This window comes from Bemisia tabaci, chromosome 10 (assembly GCF_918797505.1).
Source record: "Bemisia tabaci chromosome 10, PGI_BMITA_v3".
Classification (NCBI taxonomy): domain Eukaryota; kingdom Metazoa; phylum Arthropoda; class Insecta; order Hemiptera; family Aleyrodidae; genus Bemisia; species Bemisia tabaci.
Genome location: NC_092802.1, coordinates 19,805,904 through 19,826,759, shown reverse-complemented (window position 1 = coordinate 19,826,759; position 20,856 = coordinate 19,805,904). Strand labels below are relative to the sequence as shown.

Sequence of the window (20,856 nt, the reverse complement as noted above, 5' to 3'; positions counted from 1 at the left end):
TAACAAATCACTCCCACAGCGCTTCTGTGCGCTCTGTGACTATGAATATTTTTACACTTTGAAAATGAAGGCAAAATAGAAATGAGGAAAGTCTCAATGCCCATTTTGTGTCAGTTCGTCCTCCTCTTACCTTTTAGTCGAAGCTAGCTTTGACGGTTGCCAAAAATATGTTACAGATTTTGTACTGAACATCATTAATTCAGTAAACTTTTTATGAATTAAAAATGTACATTCTATCTTCTTCCTCTGTCAATCCAATCACTTGATACCTTTCAGAATGTAATTACAGTCACGTCTTTTACTCCTCAATGGTGATAACTCAAAGGTGGTCACGTCCTCATGGACCCGAGCGTTTCAAATTATGGTCCTCTTGACGGTTCCGAAACTGACGCTGCAGACATACTAGAAGAGGATATTGAAGACCGTCCAAACTTGCTGGAAAATAACCGTAGCCAACCGCATTGCTTACCGTCCTTTTTCGAGTCTTGTCGGCTTATTGAGACCTGTTGGCTAAAGTTTGTGCAGGGCGTGTATCGGACCTCCAGATCGTCGACTCTTACTGAATGCTTGCCAACTCCATTCTCCAGAGATGAGACGATTTCGAGCTAAAATTTTGAACAAAAACTGATAAGAGCGCACGATTAGAGCTGACAAATCATCCATAAAGGTATTCTTGGTTTGAAACATTGGGTCAATTTGTTGTGTTATAGTCAACAATCGTATTTTAATGATCTTAGATTATAAATCACAAGGAACACGAAGATCTACGCTAGCACTAGGTTGCCACGTCCAATATTAATGGAGATATCGCCTATCAACGAACACGATGTATGACGTCATCCACCGCGGTGGTGCTTACCATGATTTCTTCCACCTTGATTTCATCCGCGTATAAGTTGAGCAAGAAGTGAAATTGAGTGTAGCACCTGCAGTTAATGAATCGAAGATGAAAGAAACCATGGTATGCTCTACCGTAACAGATGACACTCTACATTAATTTTTTCAAAAGACGATATGTCTGACAGACATTGCATGTCAATTTTAGATACAAAAACTGAAGATCTAGACTAATCCTACAGTAATCTCTCTCTGTAACGAGAACTCAAAGAACCGGCCAATTCCCTCGCTATAGATAGGTTTTTGCCGTTATGATGATAGTCAATCCGAAAAAGACGGACAAACTCCAATATCAATGCCTTTATAAACTAAGGTGCCATTCAGGGGCACAAAATGACCACAATCTCTCTATCCGAGGATTGCAGGCTCATGGTGTGCACCGGTCAGAAATTGTGTACGCGTCGCAGTGGCGTTTTGCATATTGGCAACACTGTTTTTCTTCGATGTAAACCCATTGAAACTATCGATCCTAGGTGACAAAGAATCGCCACTGTCACCACCGTGAGTTCGGCACCGAGACATTACTAACTCCCAACACTTTTAGCGCGCACTGTAGTAAACGCGCAATGCGTGAAGTACTCCTACAGTCTTGTAGGCGCTGATATGCGTAATGACCGACCACGACCACCGACCGCAATGTCTTTGACATTGCATTAACCGCGCTGAGTCAGCGTTTGTCAACTGCTAGTGTCATTGGATTTTTGCATCCCACCAAGCATAGTTGTATCTCTGCGTTATAATTGGACTGCATTATGCAATTTAGAACTATGAATTTTGACTCTTCTGGAAAAACACTTGTGTGCATAGGGAAACTAATGGCACATTCGTTGTTAAACCGGGCTAGAATTTATAGTTCCAAATTGCAAAATGAAGTCGAATTATTAACGCGCGTTGGGGTGTCTCTTATTATTAGTTTTGAGGAAAGTTACGGTTAGTAAAGTGTTCCTAAAATATTGCGCTATGATATGTCCGAATCAATAATCAGTTTGAGAGAAAATGGTTTAGAAGTATCTTGAGCACCCTGATGGGGAGTGCGTCTAAAAATTCGGTAATATGGCGAGACTTGTATGTGTCAGGGAATTTTTGCTTCACAACTGCCCATAGAAATCCTTATCAGGGTCAAAGTGACCCGACTATCTCTTCTGAAGGAGTTACATTACACACGATAGATGAGGAATTGGGCAAGGGAGCGGCAATCTTTTACCGAAAAGATGAACATTTCAAAAAATTATACCTTTTAAAGCATAGCAACAACATTGTACTGATAGTACTTCAAAAACTATAAACATCAATTTATCTAAATACGGGTCAGTTTGCCGCGACTTATGACTTTGCGTACATAGAAATGCTTGGGCATCTAAGGGTTAAATATTTCCTCTTTTCAACTTCAATCACGCCCCATTCCTGAGTATAAAGTCAAACTCAATGATAGCTGTCGTATTTCCTGTAAAAATGAATAAAATTCGATCCGAAAAATTTGTATATTAAAGTTCAATGGACTAAATTCATAGCTGACCGAGAATGGATCTTGAACGTCCACAGGAATGGAGACTTGCGTCCACTGCGGTGGATTTTTGTCACTGGTTTTACGTAGAGATTTGTTGGACAAAATTTCAAGCGATGATTTTCCATTCTTTGGATATAAAGGCGACAACAGCTTTTTCTGAATCAACTGAAAAAGAAAAACAATATTTATAGCTTAAGGAACGTGTAGGGTAGAGCATTTTGCGTGTTATTATTACATGGTTAAGATAAAATGACAGGGATGGACCCGTACGGACCGAAATGTATATTTACCAAACAATAATACAAAATCAGCACGCATGTAAGGCAAGACTTTCCATTGTACTTTAATCTTTGAAGAAACCATTGAACTTTTCAGTTTACTGCTCCCCGCAATTATTGCTGACCTAGTTGACCTGCGGTTAACTTATCTGACCCTAGGTCAATTATTACTGGTAGTTATCGGTAATTATTATTAGTGTTGGGTTCGAATTTTGGTGGTGACGATCAATTTTCATGAAATTGACGTCGATTCAGCTGAAACATATTCCTCTAGGTCGTAGTCCCTGAACTTTTTGAGGGCCTAAAGCTCGGATGCGTCAATGTCCTCTGGCATCCTCCACATCTCCTGATAATTGTAGGTTCCTGGCGGAATTTTAACCTAGAAAAAGCAGCCAAGAAATGGCGAATTGTAATGATGATTTTTTTCATTTTATCGATGATGATTACTTATTGTTTGAATTGTTATAGACCTTCTTCCTTTAACATTTGTTTTATATGTTTGAAATGAAGCATTGTAGGGACGCCAATTCATTTATTTCCGTAATACATATGATGGCAACAAAGAACCGAATAATGAAAACCTCAAAATCGAAATATTGATACCACCAATTGAAGGATTTCACGAAAGTCTTAACACATAACACAGTTTAAAGTTATGGAGTTCAAAGAATAAAAGGAAAAATGTAAGGATTGGCGATTTGAGGTTTCAATCTACAATTTGCGAAGCTCAGTGTCGGCGGACGTGTGTGCAATTTCACGCTTTCTCAGTAGGTGCCAATAAAATTTATTCTACTCTTTTCTTTCCCTTTTTTATGCTTTTCAATAATTAAATTCTACGTCCCTGTTTCCTTATTCCACCAGGACTTGAGCTAATTTTTCAACGGTTCAAGTTTTCTCCCTCTCTCATACTACCCTTAAAAGAGTCTGATAAATCTCTTCGTATTAGTCAGCTCAAGAGTAATACGATTTTATTTAATCTAAAAATGTATCTTTTTAAATTTGTCTTGTACTTAAAAAAAAGAAGAAGATCAAATTTGATAGAAATTCCACTTGAGAAAAATTCAGCTTCGTGAATTCAGGTCCCTATTCTCAAGGACTATCTTATTTAGAGGCAAAAACATTTGGTTACTGACTTTGAGTGTATGCACTCCTCTCCCGTGAGTCTGGAACATGTACTTTAAACGAACACATCCTTGCAGGTCACGATTGTTGGCGAGAAGGCTCCTCCCATAGAAACCGACACTCCATACGGATTCTTTAATCGTTGTCTTTCTGTTACAGTTAATGGACCAAATCAGGTTCCCCTCAGGAGGCTCTGAAAGTCAACAGTACAATGGGCCTGTTGCAAACTTTTGCTAGAGCAAAACTAAGAGTTGTTTCCTGCAGATAATGCCTCAAAAATCACGATGAGCGCATTGGCAAAGTCTGAAATGCACTCATAACTTCACAATCTGCGTAAGAAATTTGCGGTTTTTTGAGCTTCCCGCTTCGAAAACGATACTACGGTACAGGTGAACATTTTGTTAGAGGAGTCGTTCCATTGGCGACAATACTCATCATGGCCGACGCCAGTCCGCCAAAACACGTGTGATGGGACGAGATAACACCTGAACAGGATTAAACCATATAACAATCGGCGTGTTTACGTTCATATTTTCCTCGCCCGCCTTAATTGACCTTGAACTCTCCTCGAATTACGCGAGGAACTGCGCAAGCGTCGGCCATGATGAGTATTGCCGACGATGGAGCGACTCCTCTAACAAAATGTTCACCTGTGCAGTAGTATCGTTTTTGAAGCGGGAAGCTCAAAATAACGCAAATTTCTTACGCAGATTGTGAATTTATGAGTGCATTTCAGACTTTGCCGATGCGCTCATCGTGATTTTTGAGGCATTATCCATAGGAAACAACTCTTCATTCTGCTCTAGCAAAAGTTTGCAACAGGCCCATTGAATCAGTGAGTTCGAAAACACACCAACTCGGAAAAAAAAATTGTTCAGGAAACACCTAAAACTGCGCAGCGGGCGGAGAAGTTTGTTTAAGAAAAACCCTTTTGGTGCCAAAAGACAAATACTTAGAGACTTTGTAAAGCACCAAGTTGAAATCTATACAGCATGTTTGATGACAGAGAATTAAGCGTTCAATAATTTCCGAGTTGGTGTGTTTCTGTTCTCACCGACTTCCAGATACTGATTTTTCATAGTCTGCCCTGAAAAATTTTTATTTTTCGACCTGAATAACGCTTGAATATTTATATAATTTGTTGGTACAAGGTATACTGAACCGAAAAAATAAAACCACAAAATCGGATGGTCACCCTTTTCCTTTGAAATGGCCATAAATTGGTATTTCCAATGAAATACTTCGATTCTTCCCTTTTCCCGTCGCTGTTTCGAGCACTTCCGATTGCAATTTCGAAATTTCATTTTGCGTGCAGATGCTTCTATCCATAAGTGTTACTAAACCGTGAAAAAGTGAAAATCGAAAAAAACCCGAGTTGGTGTGTTTTCGAACTCACTGATTCAATTCCACAGTGATACGAGTAATGAAAGGGTCTAAGGCTAAAAGAGCTCACAGACTTGATTTATTGCACTCAAGTAATTGAAACAATCTTGTTATTTTTGACAGTTAAAAACGTGCGGAAATCATTCTAAATAAGCGGACAATTGAAAGCGTCCCGGTTCCTTCAGTGGTAAGAATGCCCGGTTGCAATTGAACTACATTTTGAAATTTTAAAAACTACATTATCTAGCCCATTCGTAAAAGCACTCATAAGCATGAGGAAACTAATGTTACATACGTATTCACTAAACTGAGCCAGATATTGTAATTCCAATTTGCAAAATTTAGTCCATTTATTATTATCTCTCTCGTAACATCCTCACTGCATGCACATTTGCAAGCGTTTGAATTGAAGGAGCTCCAGCTCACTAGAGTCCGCAAAGGTTCGTGGTACGAATTACAATGGGCCACAGTGTTAATGAAGAATTGGAAATAATTACGTCGGGCCATGAGACACTCTTATTCGAAATAGAGAAATGTGTTGTTTCAGCAACAATAATATTCGAATGAAGAAAACCTACCGTCATGTTGAATGAGCACAATGCGACGAAGTTTTCAGTAAACACCCGTTTGTTTTAGTGTGTGAGAATTACCGCAACACTGCACAGTCTTCTGTGTTTTGTTCGGTTCTTAAAGTACATTTATAAACCAACGCAATATTTGGATGGTTCCACTTAAGATCTAAGCCCAAATATCATTGGTAACAATCGACCGTAAGTTGCGAAAACCTTACCTCTAAATTCAAATAAAAGTAGGGGAAATTAAATTCTAAAACAAGATGAAGCAAGATCTGTAGTTATGGATCGTATTTGATGCATCGAAAAGGTGGATTTGTATGGATATCGATTGGTTTAACATGTAAACGTAGCTTCAAAAGTCCATTGAGTTATTTATGGAAACTAATTTTTTCGATAGATTTTTGATTCTCATGAGTACCACATGGCAACAAAAAGTTAAACTGTCAGGAATTTACTCTTTATCAGCTTATCTAAATAAAACTCTATAATTTTGTTTTTGGTTATGTCCAATTGTTTGAAACCAAACTATACATCGAGCCACTATCGAATAAGACCCATTAAATCGTGCTTGATTTACAGAAGGGTCGAGCCATTCTTAGTCCTACAACGGCTCAAACCATAAATCAGAGGCGGATCCAGCAATTTGGCAACATCGAAACACCTCCATTTAAACCTATTTTGAGTAATCGATTCTTGTCGAAGCACCTGGCACCTTCAAGAATCGATACATTTCCATAGGTTTAAATGGAGAAAAGACAATGTTGCCAAGTTGCTCGATCCGCCAATGCCATCAACAACGCCCGAAATGATAAAGTCGACATTTCTACCGCAACGCACGGTCAGTCACAACTTTGCCAATAAAATCGGGCCCAGCATAAAGTTTTCAATAACGCAGGCTCGGGTCATCAAGGTTTCATAAAAGTCAAGCGTTGTTTCGCAATCTTCACTTGTGAAACACAAACCGATTGGTGTTGATGATATTTTGCGACAAGACCAATCCACACAGGTCAGTCATTCCCGTGGACGAGTTTTGGTACTCTATTGCGCAGTGACGTAGTATTGAGTGCCTGCAATGTATTTATTATGGGAGCACCCATGGTGACGTAGCATTGAGTGCCGCTGAGTTAGGGCCGGGCGGGGGAGTGGATTTCAAAAAGATGCGCAATGAATGACCTGTGCGGAATGGTCTTGTTTTGCGATTCGCGTTGTAATGGAATACAGCAATGCTGTCTGTCGTGTTCATTTTGTCTGCGGTAACAAGCACCTTTGAATGAAAGGATTCGCGCTTATAATTCGTCCAGCACAACTAACAAGAGAAAAACTAAGGGTCAACATGTTTAAACGTTATACTAACGCTGAAAAAGACTTAGTGGCTTCCACTCCCAGATTTTCTGATTTTTGCGGGAACGGAGGTTTTTGAAGTTGCAGTTATCTTTGTCAAATGAACAAACGATATCTACAGGGAAGCTCGGTTTTTGAAATGCTCCTGTGGAAGAGAAAAACGTAGGCATAAATCGACGGTGAAAGTGTCAGACCACGTATCGTATCTCGGTTTCACGGAGAAAAATGTGTGGCTTTATATACCGATTAGTTTCCTCCTCTCCCCAGACGATGGTGTGCCGTCTATCGGCGTTTCCGGCGGGTCTGTCTCCACAGGATCATAATTTCTCTTTCTTTCGATTTCTATTTTTTCAAAACTGAGAATGCCCACAGGACTAGTAAGATCTAAAGACCAAAAAGGAGGGGTTGCGATTTGGGCCGAAATCGGCCCCTCCGTGGAATTGGATAATTTTTGGATATTTGGCAGTTGACGGTGCAAACATGATGGAAATAATCGAGTTTTTCCGATACTCACGTTTTTTGGCTGCGAAACAGGGGCCTAAACATGGCTCCGTGGCCGAAAATAGCTGAAATTTCGCGTTTTTCGCGGTTCTACCTCAGATTTCGACCTGGGCCCAAAGGCGACGGGTGATGAGCTTCAAATATGGTGTCTGGGACACCTAGACACGTAACATACTTGAATATAATCAACCGTCGCCTTTGGGCTCAACCTCAAAATCGAACTTTTCCAACTTTTTAGCCCGAAATAGTTGAAAAGTACTGTTTGTGCAACGTTCTATTCAGGTTCTGGACTGAACCCAGAACTTGCCTTCGAATACAGAGAATGGATTCATAACTTCTTGCTTTAGTGTCTGTCACAAGTCACTTGAATGACTGCGAAAACTGTGTTTTGTACTATTTCACGTATAGGTTAACTTGTCACTTCCAGATTCCTTGATCGCATGCTTGAGCTCTCCAGTGCTTGGTAATGTTACCTTTATGAAAAGCTCACTGTAATTAAACAGCATACAGGTTTGTACTTGATGACTATCTCAGGTGAGAGATATCTGATGATAGGAACTTCACGATAGGTTCTTTTTGACTGAATGCAGTTTTCACCAAATGTAACTCTACAGTGCTCATCATGGCCTCAGGAAGTCAGAGAAGTTTGCTTTGTTGGAAAGTTGGAAAAGTTCGATTTTGAAGTTGGGCCCAAAGGCGACGGTTGATCATATTCAAGTATGCTACGTGTCTAGGTGTTCCAGACACCATATTCAAAGCTCATCAACCGTCGCCTTTGGGCCCAGGTCGAAATTTGAGGTATAATCGCGGAAAACATGGATTTTCAGCTATTTCGGGCTAAAAAGTTGGAAAAGTTCGATTTTGAGGTTGGGCTCAAAGGCGACGGTTGATCATATTCAAGTATGTTACGTGTCTAGGTGTCCCAGACACCATATTCGAAGCTCATCACCCGTCGCCTTTGGGCCCAGGTCGAAATCTGAGGTAGAACCGCGGAAAACATGGATTTTCAGCTATTTCGGGCTAAAAAGTTGGAAAAGTTCGATTTTGAGGTTGGGCCCAAAGGCGACGGTTGATCATATTCAAGTATGTTACGTGTCTAGGTGTCCCAGACACCATATTCGAAGCTCATCACCCGTCGCCTTTGGGCCCAGGTCGAAATCTGAGGTAGAACCGCGAAAGACGCGAAATTTCAGCTATTTTCGCCCACGGAGCCATGTTTAGGCCCCTGTTTCGCAGCCAAAAAATGTGAGTATCGGAAAAACTCGATTATTTCCATCATATATGCACCGTCAACTGCCAAATATCCAAAAATTATCCAATTCCGCGGATGGGCCGATTTCGGCCCAAATCGCAACCCCTCCTTTGACAAATTTTTCTCATTTTATTTTTTCCCCTCAAATTCGCGCTCCTGGGAAATTTGGCTTCGTCCACTACGGTTTCAGGACATTCCGTCAACGATGTTTTGTCCACGCACGTGTTTTGTCCAGTAGTTTACATCCATAAGCAACAGTGCCTTGGTCAAGCATATTATGGATTGCATTTTGCAAAAAGGAACCACTAGCATTGCAATGATGCTAAGATTGTGCAACTTCATCTTTTGCAATAAAATTGAGGAAATCGTGAAAAACTATGAAATTTAGATGGTAATTTTTGTCTTAAATTAACAGTTTTTAGCGAGTAAAATAGAAACTATTAATGGATAATCGGGTTTTTCCTCCAAGACAAAATAAGTTGCACAATCTTAGCAACACTGCAATGCTAGTGGTTCCTTTTTGCAAAATGCAATCCATATTTAAGTTCGATTTAAAATTTATATCGACAATATCGAAATGAGGAAATTGAAAGAGAAGGAGGTGTTGTAATGGTAACGCAGTGTATGGTAATTTAGTGTGCAAGCATTTCAAAATCATGAGTTGAAAGACGCTGACTCTGCGAGTTTAAATATTAGAGCCAAACAGAGCGGAGCGGCGTGCAGCCAGCGCGAGAGGCTCACTGGCGCCTACAAACCTAAAGGGATACTTCACGCATTGCGCAATGTTTGAAGTATCTACTTAGGTTTGTAGGCGCCAATGTGCGTTTCGCGCTGGCCGCCCGCTCGGCGTGCCGCGGCATGGCACCTCAAGCAACTATTTCACTACAGATGTGTTGCATAGTATCGTTCGAAATTGAAAGCCCCCCAACATATTAAGAATGACGGGCATCCTCTAAAAATACGCAGCGTTCTCCGCAAAATAAATCAAGATGCTACGGCACAAAAAGAGAGCGGTAGTCCTAAAATTCATCAAGTCCTAGCATCCGTATTTAATAAAGTTTAGCATAACTTTCAAATTTCATTAGAGTGACTCGATTTAAGCAGAAAAATTCCTGAGTATGCCGTCAAGAATATTTTATTTTGAGTCTCAATAATAATTGGTACGTGGACCAAAACTCCCCTGCCGAAAAAACGCGTGGACGTAAACTACTGGAAAAAACAGGAGCGCTGACAAAAAATCCTTGACAAAATGTCCTATAACCTCCACTACGTTTCGGATTTTCATAGGTAAACAAAAATTGAACGATAAAAACACTAAAGAAAGATTGGAGCAGATGCATCGTTAGGCCACCACCTTCTGAAAATAATAATTTTGCCAAGATGGAAGGCCTTATATAGGTGATGGACGATATTCAATATAAAAATGATAATAAATCTATAATAGGAAAATGTGGCAAGGTATTTAAAATTAGAAATTCATTTCAGAGATAGCATTGCCTTCAGATTCTGACCGTGGAAGTTGAGCCCATGAGTGAACTAGAGTACCTATATAGAGAGAGTATGGACAGCTCGATTTATGTAGCTCTTAGGGCTCAAAAGAGCGACAACGTGAGGAATGAAAGTCACTAAAAAAGTGCTGCTGCCAACCTATGCATTTGAAATATTAATCAATAGGGCCGACAGCACATTGTAAGCAAGCGACTTCAAAACTGAGAAAATGTATGCGAAATCAAAGGTTTAAACGTGCTTTTATAATTATTGATCAGTGTACCTGTTCTCGCATAGTTTAACCCTCTACTGCATGAAATTTTTTTGCGACGCCGATGTTGATGAAAAATATAAATGTTATGGTAAAATGTAATTAAAAAGACATGGCTTTGAGCTTTTTTTGAAGTTTCAATTTTTTCTTTAACTTTTGAAGGTTAAAAAAGCTCGTTGCCATACGACAACAACATGTAGTAATTTCTTGCCAGAGTATCCACTTGTTTCCATATGGCAACAACATACAGAGCAGGAGTGGAATAGTGATGCCAGGGCATAACCCTTGTGCAGGACTTTTGAAAAAAAAAAGCTAAGAAAAAAAGTTTTTTTGATTCTTCTAACATTACCAAATTCAAAAAAGCGTCTAATGATGAATGATGGACCAAATCTTCGATTCGCGGAACTAGATTGCAGTTCTGTCGACCAAAAAAATTGTTTCGTTCGACTAAGGTCTCATTACTCCGGAGTAAAATAGTCTATCCTAACGTAATAGTCTCAGTAATAGTCCTGAACTTAACAGGTCGTTTGAGCAAGGTTTCTGGCTTTGTCTTCATTCTCAACTCCGAATGGTTGAAAAATCTACGAAAACTGACCTCACTTAGCAGCTATAGGTTTATAAAATGAAATGATATTCATACTGAAGAATTATTTTACCGCATCTCCGATTATTTGGACTACATTTTGCAATTAAGAACTACAGTATCCGGCTCAGTCTGAATATATGTATAACGTATGTGCTATAGTTCTCCACTGCATATAAGCGTTTTAATGGATGAGCCAGGAATTTCAGTTCATAATTGCAAAATGTCTTCCATTGTTTACCTAATGCCTCGACATTATAAAACGAATTCGGTAATGATCGCACCTCCAATAGCCAGGAGTTATAGAGCCGAAAATATCTGGTCCAGCTGCCGCAATTCTTCAAAATTCCTAAGCTTTTTCAGATGCGAAAAATTGTTTATCGTATAATTTTCGGCCCATCACTCACTCTAAATCTTTAAGTTTAAAGAGTCTCATTTTGGGACTGCGTTAACTTACCATCACACCGATAAAGGTCTTGGATTCGTTTCACGTCACTAGCGCTAAGTTTTGTGTTTAAGTTCCCAACACCTGCTTTAAGTTTTAAATTACGTCCCGTCTTTGACTGAAGCTTTGCCGGACGAGCAGGATCCTGTAACGCGATATATTTTACAAAAATAAGGTTACAAAAAAGTACCCGAACAATACCAAACCAAGAAAGATGAAAGGGAGTATGAGTTCGCCATACATACTTGAAATACCATGGTGTTCTATTACGATATTTGAGGTTTCGATGTGTTGCTCATTAAAACTGATTAAATAGTGTCTCCAGATTCAAGTTTTTCTTCCTGTAGGTAAAACCATTTTTTGATTCTACGAATATTTTTGCGACAGGATGCTTTTTTTCTTATTTTAATTCTGATGACCTGTTTATATTAAAGAAAAATTTAATTTTCAATTAATGTAAAAAAAATCTCGCGAATGCTAGCCAAATTAAATGACGTAAGACGATAATAAAGAACACTATTTCATCTTCATCCTATAAATTGCCGATTTTCATCGATAAACTTCCATCATATATCTGGTTTACTGAATGCGCCGGAGATTATAGTGCCTTATCGAAAAATATGGTCCATATTATAGGTTCGTTCCGTCGTGCATGCACAAGAAAGAACCTTAATTCGTGTAATGAGGCAAGTACAATTGGTTTACTCATAAAAATTTAATGGACAAATCCATCACCTACAAGTACCTATCATTCCATGTTAAGCACGCCCTAGAGCCCTTGGTCTTGGTGTCATTTTGCTTGACTCTGACGAAGCTATCGTAATAAATCAATGAAAGAAATTATTCGTGCTCTGAAGATATGTCTCTGGCCTCTTGAATATTGAAGGCGCTATAAAGAGAAATGCTATCCATTTTATTTCATACTATCAAACGGCATGAAAATATTATTGTGATGAATGAATATTTCTCGTGTCACTTAAGATGAAATAAAATGAATAGACTCTTCAAAAGAGAAAGCGCACACAAATCACGTCGAACAATTGAACATACTAAAATAAATACGAAGCACGCATGCACTGATGCAAAATTATTTTCAAGGAACCTTCTTTTTGCACAGAGACTGCAAGATCATGTATCTCGTTTGCGGCGTTTGTACCTCTAAACGACCGATTGATTTTTTTCTGAATGAAAACAAATTAGTAGCATCCCTTAGCATTTCCACGGAGTGATCTCTGCGTAGAGGAAAAAAATCACAGAAGTTTTCAATAATTGATGTTAAGTGATTTTCTATTTAAAAAATAAAGTACACGGAAAAAACAACATAGCGCTGAGCCCTAACATTTTGAATCAAATGGAGCCAACTGAAGGCCGTAGAGCTGAGCTCTACAGTCTGTAAAGGCTGGACCCTAAAGCTGTATAGGGCTTGACCCTGTAGGCTGTAGGGCTCAGCACTACTGTCTTTAGTTGGCTCCTTATGTTCTAAAACGTTAAGACTCAGCGTCAAGATGTTTTCTCCGTGTATGAAAGGAAGGCTGCAACGATGCAAACCGACATACGTGATATACTCGTAGTTTCACCGTTGAAATGCTTCAAACTACTGAAACACAAGCGAAAAGATTTTTCACCGTCCATACGAGATAGTTTGCTCATGTAGATTAGATTTTATCACGTATTTTTCACGACGCATCATGTGCTCACACGATTTTAGGGTATTATGACATTTAAAAGCTACATTCTGTTGCTAACAGTACCATTCACTGAAGAAATACTTGTAAATTGGTAGATGGATACATTTGAAGAGGCACTTGAATGAGTGATATACAATACAACGGGGGAGTAAAGTAAATTCTACCATAAATAAAATAAAATATGAGAAGAATTACCGATGAACTGCAATCATGGTACATCATTATAGAGTCAAAATCAAAAGGCTCTCCAAATAAGTTCACGGAACTCTTGTCCAGTTGTTCAAACTGAGCCCGTTGTTCCTTTGAAATAAGTAATAAAGAAAATTAGGTGGTAAACATTCACTTTAGGCATTAACAATTGTAAAAAATCAGTAAAAAAGGGACTCAATGTAAATTTTTTTTTAAAAAATCGAAGAAATTCGAGTCGCAGAGTTCAGTGTAGAATTTGATAACAATGCTGGTATCCTGAACAACATCCTGCTATCTTTAGTCACCCATCACGTACGTCCTCATAGAGCGGTTCATCAAGGAGAGCGTCTAATTTTTAAACGCAGAGGAAGATTGATAATCTATTGAAGTGTTCATCAGGAGTAGGTAAATGCATTGTCTGGACTAATAGAATGGATAGAAACGCCTGGATAAAAAAATTTACAGACCTTCAAAATGAGCTGTTTGTGTGATGTCGCGGAGCAAAGTGTCTACTTTTGAGCTTTTTATCCCTTGAAAGGGTTTAGTCCAAAGATCTTTTAGGAACTTAATTTAATGACCCAGGTGATGTGCTTGATGCCCACTGTTAAAGAATGAAAGGCATTTCCCAAAATTTACAGTCCTTCGAAATGAGCTTTTCGTGTGATTTGCTAAAAATGAATCTTGGCCCCTAGGCCCCCCCCCCCAATTTTAGCGAGCCCAAAAATCGTTTGACGTGCATAAGGAGACCATAGAAATGGTGCTCTCTGCAAATTTTGAATGAAATCGTAATCGAACACGTATATCATGGTGCTTGAATTCGCATTTTCTCTAGATTTCTATTGTTCTATTTTATACCTAGGTATGTAGCAATTTGACTTTATACTCGTATATTTAAAACGGCATAGAGGAAACCGACTAACATCGCCAGAACAAATGCCGGCATCAATGACTTTGCCAAAAACGATTGATTGATTTAGTATACATTACGTTACAAGTTTCATACCCTTTCAATGTTCTGCCATAAAACATCTACGTAGTGATCTCTGTCTGGGCGTTGGTGTTCGTGTCTTAGTCCTAAAGTATGTCCCAGCTCGTGCAGGATTACTTCTTTTACGAAATTTTGTTGGCCTATCCGTAACCACGACTGACCTATCTTTCTCCCGACGGCTGCATTGGATGACCTTCACGAGAAAAGTTTGAACAAGTGGTTGGTTTAAAATGTTACCCAATTCCTGCTTTAACTTCTAAACGGCCAAACCCTGCTAAAAATGGTGAGTACAAATGAGTAGAAAATCAAAGTCATATGAATAGAATTTCAATTCATATGAATCGAATTTCAACTCATGTGAATAGAACTTCAACTTAAATGAATAGAATTTAACTCATATGAGCAGAATTTCTCTATTCACTTTTCGCCGACTCATATGACTAGAGATTCCAACTCATATGACTAGAGATTTCAACTCACATGAGTTCAGCGTTGAATCTACCTTGTCCAATATCTCAGAAACTAGTCACCGCATCAAAATAATTACTAGAACAAAATGTTCTTATTTTTCAAAGTTACATATAAAGTAGGTGTGCCCTGGTCAAAAACACCACTTCTGAAAAATGAAAAAAATTGAATTCATATGAGTTGAACTTTTCTACTCTTATGAGTAGAATATTCTAGTGATGGGTTCTATGAGTAGGATTTCTACTCATATACGTAGGAAATTCTACTCAAGTGAGTCGGCGAATTCTGAGTAGCCTACTCATCATTTTTAGCAGGGAAACGTAGGTAGTAAAAAGGGGATCTACACTTTATGGTGATTCAATGGGCGTCATAATTTGTGCCGGAATGACACGCGATATATCACATCGATTAGTTGCATATTTTCAGCTACTTGTCATTTTCATCGAATTTTAACGTAATAAAGTCAGGGTTATTTAGTGAAGAAAAATTGCATTCGATACTGACATCGAAACTGCAGTCGAATGCGATCTTTCTCCTCTAAAAAAAATCCAGCCTTATTTAGATGAATTTGTTTATCAAATTTGGCAAAAGAAGTTTTTTTTTAGTCTCGTGACAACATAAATGCGATTTCAAAATTCGATGAAAATGGTATGTAGCTGAAAACATGGAACTAATCGATGCGATGTCGCATGTCGTTCTGACAAAAAATACAGCGTCCATCAAATCACCTCAAAGTTAAAATGACTCCTCTTTTTTCGAATATGTATGATTTAGAGAAGAAAGAGGTTGCATTACTTAATTGCCTGATGAAAATCGTCTATGTTGACGTGCTCTCATTATCATGTTAAGGAAACCGGGTGAATTTAGTCGAATTTGTGTCAACGTTTTCGAATGGGCATTAAAAGTAGCTATTTTTTTCCAGGAAAACTTTATTTCATCATAAGTAACGGCTGGTCGAGACAGGAAAATGGACATTTGCTCCGGAATAACAATACTTCGACAAACGTTTCAGCGAGATGCAACTGTAATTTGAAACCGTTTCTGTTTTCATAACTCAATACGATTCTCAAATTAGCCTTTTTCTTCCTGTTCAAGCAACATTTCCCTATGATCCGATTTGATAAGCACATGCTTCCGATGGAATGGAGAATTAAACCGAAGGATTTTGTGTCAAAACATACCTTAATCCCAAGTTGTATTCGACGAAAACAAAGTCTGGTTCTCCACTCCACTCCTTGAATCTAACGCAGGTTTCGCGCATAATGTCTTCCATGGCTTCAAACACTTTCAAATAATCGTGATTGAAGGACTCCCCTTGAAATAATGAGAAACAAGCAGTGAGCTAGAACAAGAGCCGCGCAATTGAAGTTTTGACTTCATAGTGTGAATCTAGCGCAATGGATCAGTAGACAAGATACAAATTCAAGCAATATTCTAAAACGTGTTCTGAACCAGAACTTCACTTAACAAAAACACGATTCGCGCAACCGATTTACTGAAATTAATACCTAATTTAAATATTTAACTTTTTCGATGCGTTAATTTTAACCTCATGCTCATGAAAATACAAAGTTATACGTGAATAAAATGGCGCACAAAACGTTACCGTGGCAATCTATGCGGTATGATAATTTGACGACCTCAATCTTAGTGCTATGGCTCAGCTGTTACATCGTCACCTTCCAGGCAAAGTATCACAAGCGCCATGCGACGTTTAAATATTTCCGCCGCCATTATATTTTTTTACAGAGAAATTGTTCAACGAAGCTGTCCGAAAATTTCACTGAATTCTTTTTTGTGCTGCCGATAAAATTTAGTGAAATTTCCAAACAGATTCAACCAACAATTTCTCAGTAAAAAAATATAATGGCGGCGGAAATTTTTAAACGTCGCATGGCGCTTGTGATACTTTGCCTGGAAGGTGACGACATGTTGTGAACACTTTGAATAAACACAAAGCGTGGAAAGAACATCGCTCGATTATGAAACCTTTTGATTTAAGTATACAATTATTTTTCTGTTGAGTGGGGAATCCAGATTTCCCGTGATCAATCCAAACTAAAAATGTTAACTGTTTGGTAATTTTTGTCGGCTGAATCGTGTTTTACTTGAAATTCTGGTTAAAGGATGTGTACTCTAGAATGCTTAAATTTTTTTTAAAATTTTAAATTTTTCCACTGGTTCATTAGGAGGAGGTATACGAAGAAGTATATAGGAGGAAAAAAAAACAGCTACATTTTCCCATAATTTTTTTCCCCGTCCTTTTCCACACCTTTTGAAGTGTGTGCCTGAATTTAAAATGCGCCTTGTCATACTTGAGACCTGAATTGTCACTACTTGTTTTTACCCCCTTTTTTTGTGTTTCGTTTGGTAGATCCGTACTGCTTCATGATGTCTAATGGCTGGCACTCAGATCCTAGCCGAAAGCAGTTTTTTTCGGTTAAGCACTACTATTTCTACTTACTATTATATATTTCTACTTATTACTTATATTTTCTCTTACTATTTTATTATTTTTGAAAAAGTTGGAGAGAAATTTAGCTCATTATTTTTCTTATTAGTTGAGCTGTAAGTGCAATGTGTGACGCATGATCAAATTTCAAGAGTTTTGTGCCCACCGCCACAAACAATAAATATTTCACGGCTCCCTTTCGTAATTATTTATGCAATCAGAGAGGATATAACAAAAACATCAGAGAAATTTATATGCAATGAAACTATAAGAAAAGAACGCAAGTAGGCTCATTGCTATTCGGAACTCGAACTATACTATAGTTGCGCAGTTTTTAGACCCCTACGATACCGATAATTTTCTTAGGAAGTAAAGATAAATTTTTGCTACTTCAGTGAGTCAGGAATGAGATCCTTGGTTGTCACTTTTCTCCACCCGATGCGGAACTGACGTCCCAGTCAAATGCGTTTTTGAAGAAATGATCGATCACCATTGTTGCTTAATCTCAATATATTCATTAATGCGCAAGTGATGGCACGCTCCGGTGACAAGGAAGGTTCTTTGACGAAATCATTTTTGTCTTGATATAGTCTCCAAAATGTATACATCATACTGATCAAATATCCGACAACTTGGAAACATGGCTCGCGTAACGAGTGACCTAGGGTCCAGGGGGTGCAGCCCCTTGGCTGGCCGTGACGGACGCGCAAAACGTGCCCAGAAAGGCTAGTACGAAATAAACTTACACATTAAATCTTCCACTTTGTAGATAACAGCTGCTTTCGGCCACAAAATTTCCTTGTTCTTCAGCATTCTCTTCCTTCGCCGCACCTAAAAGAAAGATGAATGTGAAGTACGAGTAATTGAACTGTATTTTGGTTTAAAGAAATCCAATTTTAGGGGCATAAAATTGAGGGCTTTAAAAAGAATTAGAAACATATTTCATGTCTTTCCGCAAAGCCTTATCAGAATAACAAAGTTTATAGAAGATTCTAAAGAGTGAACACAACTACATATCTTACAAAAAATGTTAGGGTGGTCACTTAAAAAAAATAACAATGTTTCTCGCGAACTTTTACGTAAGAATCAACAGTCAAATCGCAAATTCCTTACACATGCAACATCTCCATTCGCAAGATCTGCTGAGATTTTTTACTTGATCGATGCGATACATCGAACGCCAGCTCGGTCATCCGTGTCAGAAACTGGGACAACTCACCTCGTATTAACAATCATTAAAAACAAAAACTTTCTGTGGCCTTAGTCCCATTTTGAGTCGTTGATTTTACATCAACAGAAACGTACACATTCGAACTGAATAAAGACCGAGCAAAAAGGGTTTGAAGTTTTATTCGTCCGCAAGACGCAATGTTATATACAAAGTTTGACGACTTTCTTTGCGTTCAGGATATTTTTTCTCGACTTTCAAGTCACAATTTGATAAATAAGTAGTGTGTCTAAAAGGAAATTTTATGCTCTTCCTAAAAGGTTCTTTGACATTTGTCCGTAAGATTGATATTCTTCGAGATATAAGCTAACAACCGGTCGCATGCGGCGTATTTGGGCCCCCCGCCTCCCCTTTTCTCAAGATGGCGGCCTTAGCGGACAGCCGATTTCGGTAAACTTTTATTATGTTGTTCTGGTAATTTATTGCAGCATGTTTCCGCAAAAAACGGTAGATGCATTTATAGATTTTCCTAGAACATTGCTAGATTGACTGGACTATTTGTATCTTTAGCAGGATGTAGTATACTAGGGGGCTATGCCCCCTGGCCGCTACGCGGCCCAACCCCCCGAGGGCAATTCGCCCTCTCTTGGGCCCGCTTTGGCAAAAGACCGACCAAAAAAAAATGAAAAGATTTTCATACCCGGCTCTCATTTGTCCAATTTCCCTCTGGCCGAGAGTGATTGGACCAATAAGAATCAAATAAGAAAACCGCCATTTATTTCAAACTTCAGGTCTACACTGAAACGAAACCAAACGAACGGAACCGAGCGTTTTGTTACTTTTGGATAGCCTGTAGTAAAGGAGCACACCTTTGATTCACTTACCTTACCTTACTAACAGACCAAGGTTCACAATTTCCCGCTTGGTTCAAATTTTGTCCCTTCTCTAAGCTCCCAGGTATTTTCTAGTATAAAAAAATATGTATCATATTTCCAAAATCTGATTACAGGGGGCTCATCTAGGGACTATCACCTGTCGATTGCTGCAAAAATTATGGAAATCAGCCCAGTAGAACGCTCAAACGAACTATGACAAAAAATAAAAATGTACATTGTTTAAATGGGAGCATTCGCAACTTTACCGCATAATATAAAAGAACCTAGATCATATTTTCAAAATCTGAATAAAGCGGGCTCATCTAGAGACAATTGTTTGTCGATAGCCGCAAAAATCAAGAAAATCGGCCCAGTAGAACGCTGGAGCTAAGCGTTGCCAGATATGCAAATTTAGGAGGTCTTGAAGCTTATATATATGATGATGACGGATGGAATGCAAAACCTATTCTTTCTCATTATTTCCCAAAATACGACATGTTGCGTTTTTTGGACTCAGCTCATTTGAACGGAGCCTTCGGTGGTATTGTGATAATGATTATTACCGATGGATTCGTACTGAAGCGAACCCCCGCGTATTCGTCCTCGACATCTATCAACCCACCGTTCGGCAGTTCAGTAAGACGCCCGCTGACGTTCATCACAAGAACCATCACCAGAAATACCAACATCGTGCCACTTAGAATCAACGAGTTGAGCATGGCAGAGGCTCAACTAAAACTAATTCAACTCAAACTTCAACCAAACTAATTCAACTAAAACTGAAGCCGAAAGGTACTGTGGCGGCCAATCACCGCTCACCTCTGGCGACGCAGCCCATGCTCGCTCCCGATTGGCCGCCGCAGCCTCTACCACGGCTATATATGTCGTGACCTCACCACCTCAAGACACTCCGCTCCCGTCCCGTCAACCACACGGACCTCGTCACCATCCAGCGGACCTCTCGCAGCCGGCCGGCTTGCCCTTTTCAACGGCTCTTCTTAGAGCCACCAACATTAGAGCACCTCGTCTGGTCTTTGGCCATAGTACCACTGTTGTCGAGATCCTTAGGACCACGTTTATAAACCACAACTACCACTCATAGACGTCATTTCACATGCCGTACTCACTTTTTTAAGTGTCCTCGCGGTGGCGTTTTCCTTTTTTAAAACATATTTCCAAGGACAACGCAATATTTCCAGAAATGAGCGCTGTTTTAATAGTTCCGTACCGCACGAAGTTGCACACTTTCTGATTTTTAAAATGGGTTTGAATTTTTATTTCTGATGAAGACTCGACGTCGAGGAAAAAAATATACGCCTTTTCTCACATTCGAGTGATTTCTGCTTAACTTTGAACTGTGACGGGAAAAAATGTGTGGCTGGTTG

At 39.0% G+C, this 20,856-nt stretch overlaps 1 protein-coding gene across 1 annotated transcript; it reads right to left on the bottom strand.

The window, feature by feature from the left end:
- Nucleotides 1-3,743: 3,743 nt before the first annotated feature.
- LOC109036897 (astacin-like metalloprotease toxin 3) lies at nt 3,744-20,142 on the bottom strand. Its single transcript, XM_019051316.2, has 8 exons — nt 20,035-20,142; nt 18,175-18,259; nt 16,158-16,290; nt 14,524-14,701; nt 13,527-13,631; nt 11,656-11,788; nt 7,117-7,248; nt 3,744-3,997 (listed from the first exon to the last, which is right to left on the bottom strand). Exons 1-8 carry the CDS (start codon nt 20,140-20,142, stop codon nt 3,744-3,746), a joined length of 1,128 nt encoding a protein of 375 aa, XP_018906861.2.
- Between the last annotated feature and the right edge of the window lie 714 nt (nt 20,143-20,856).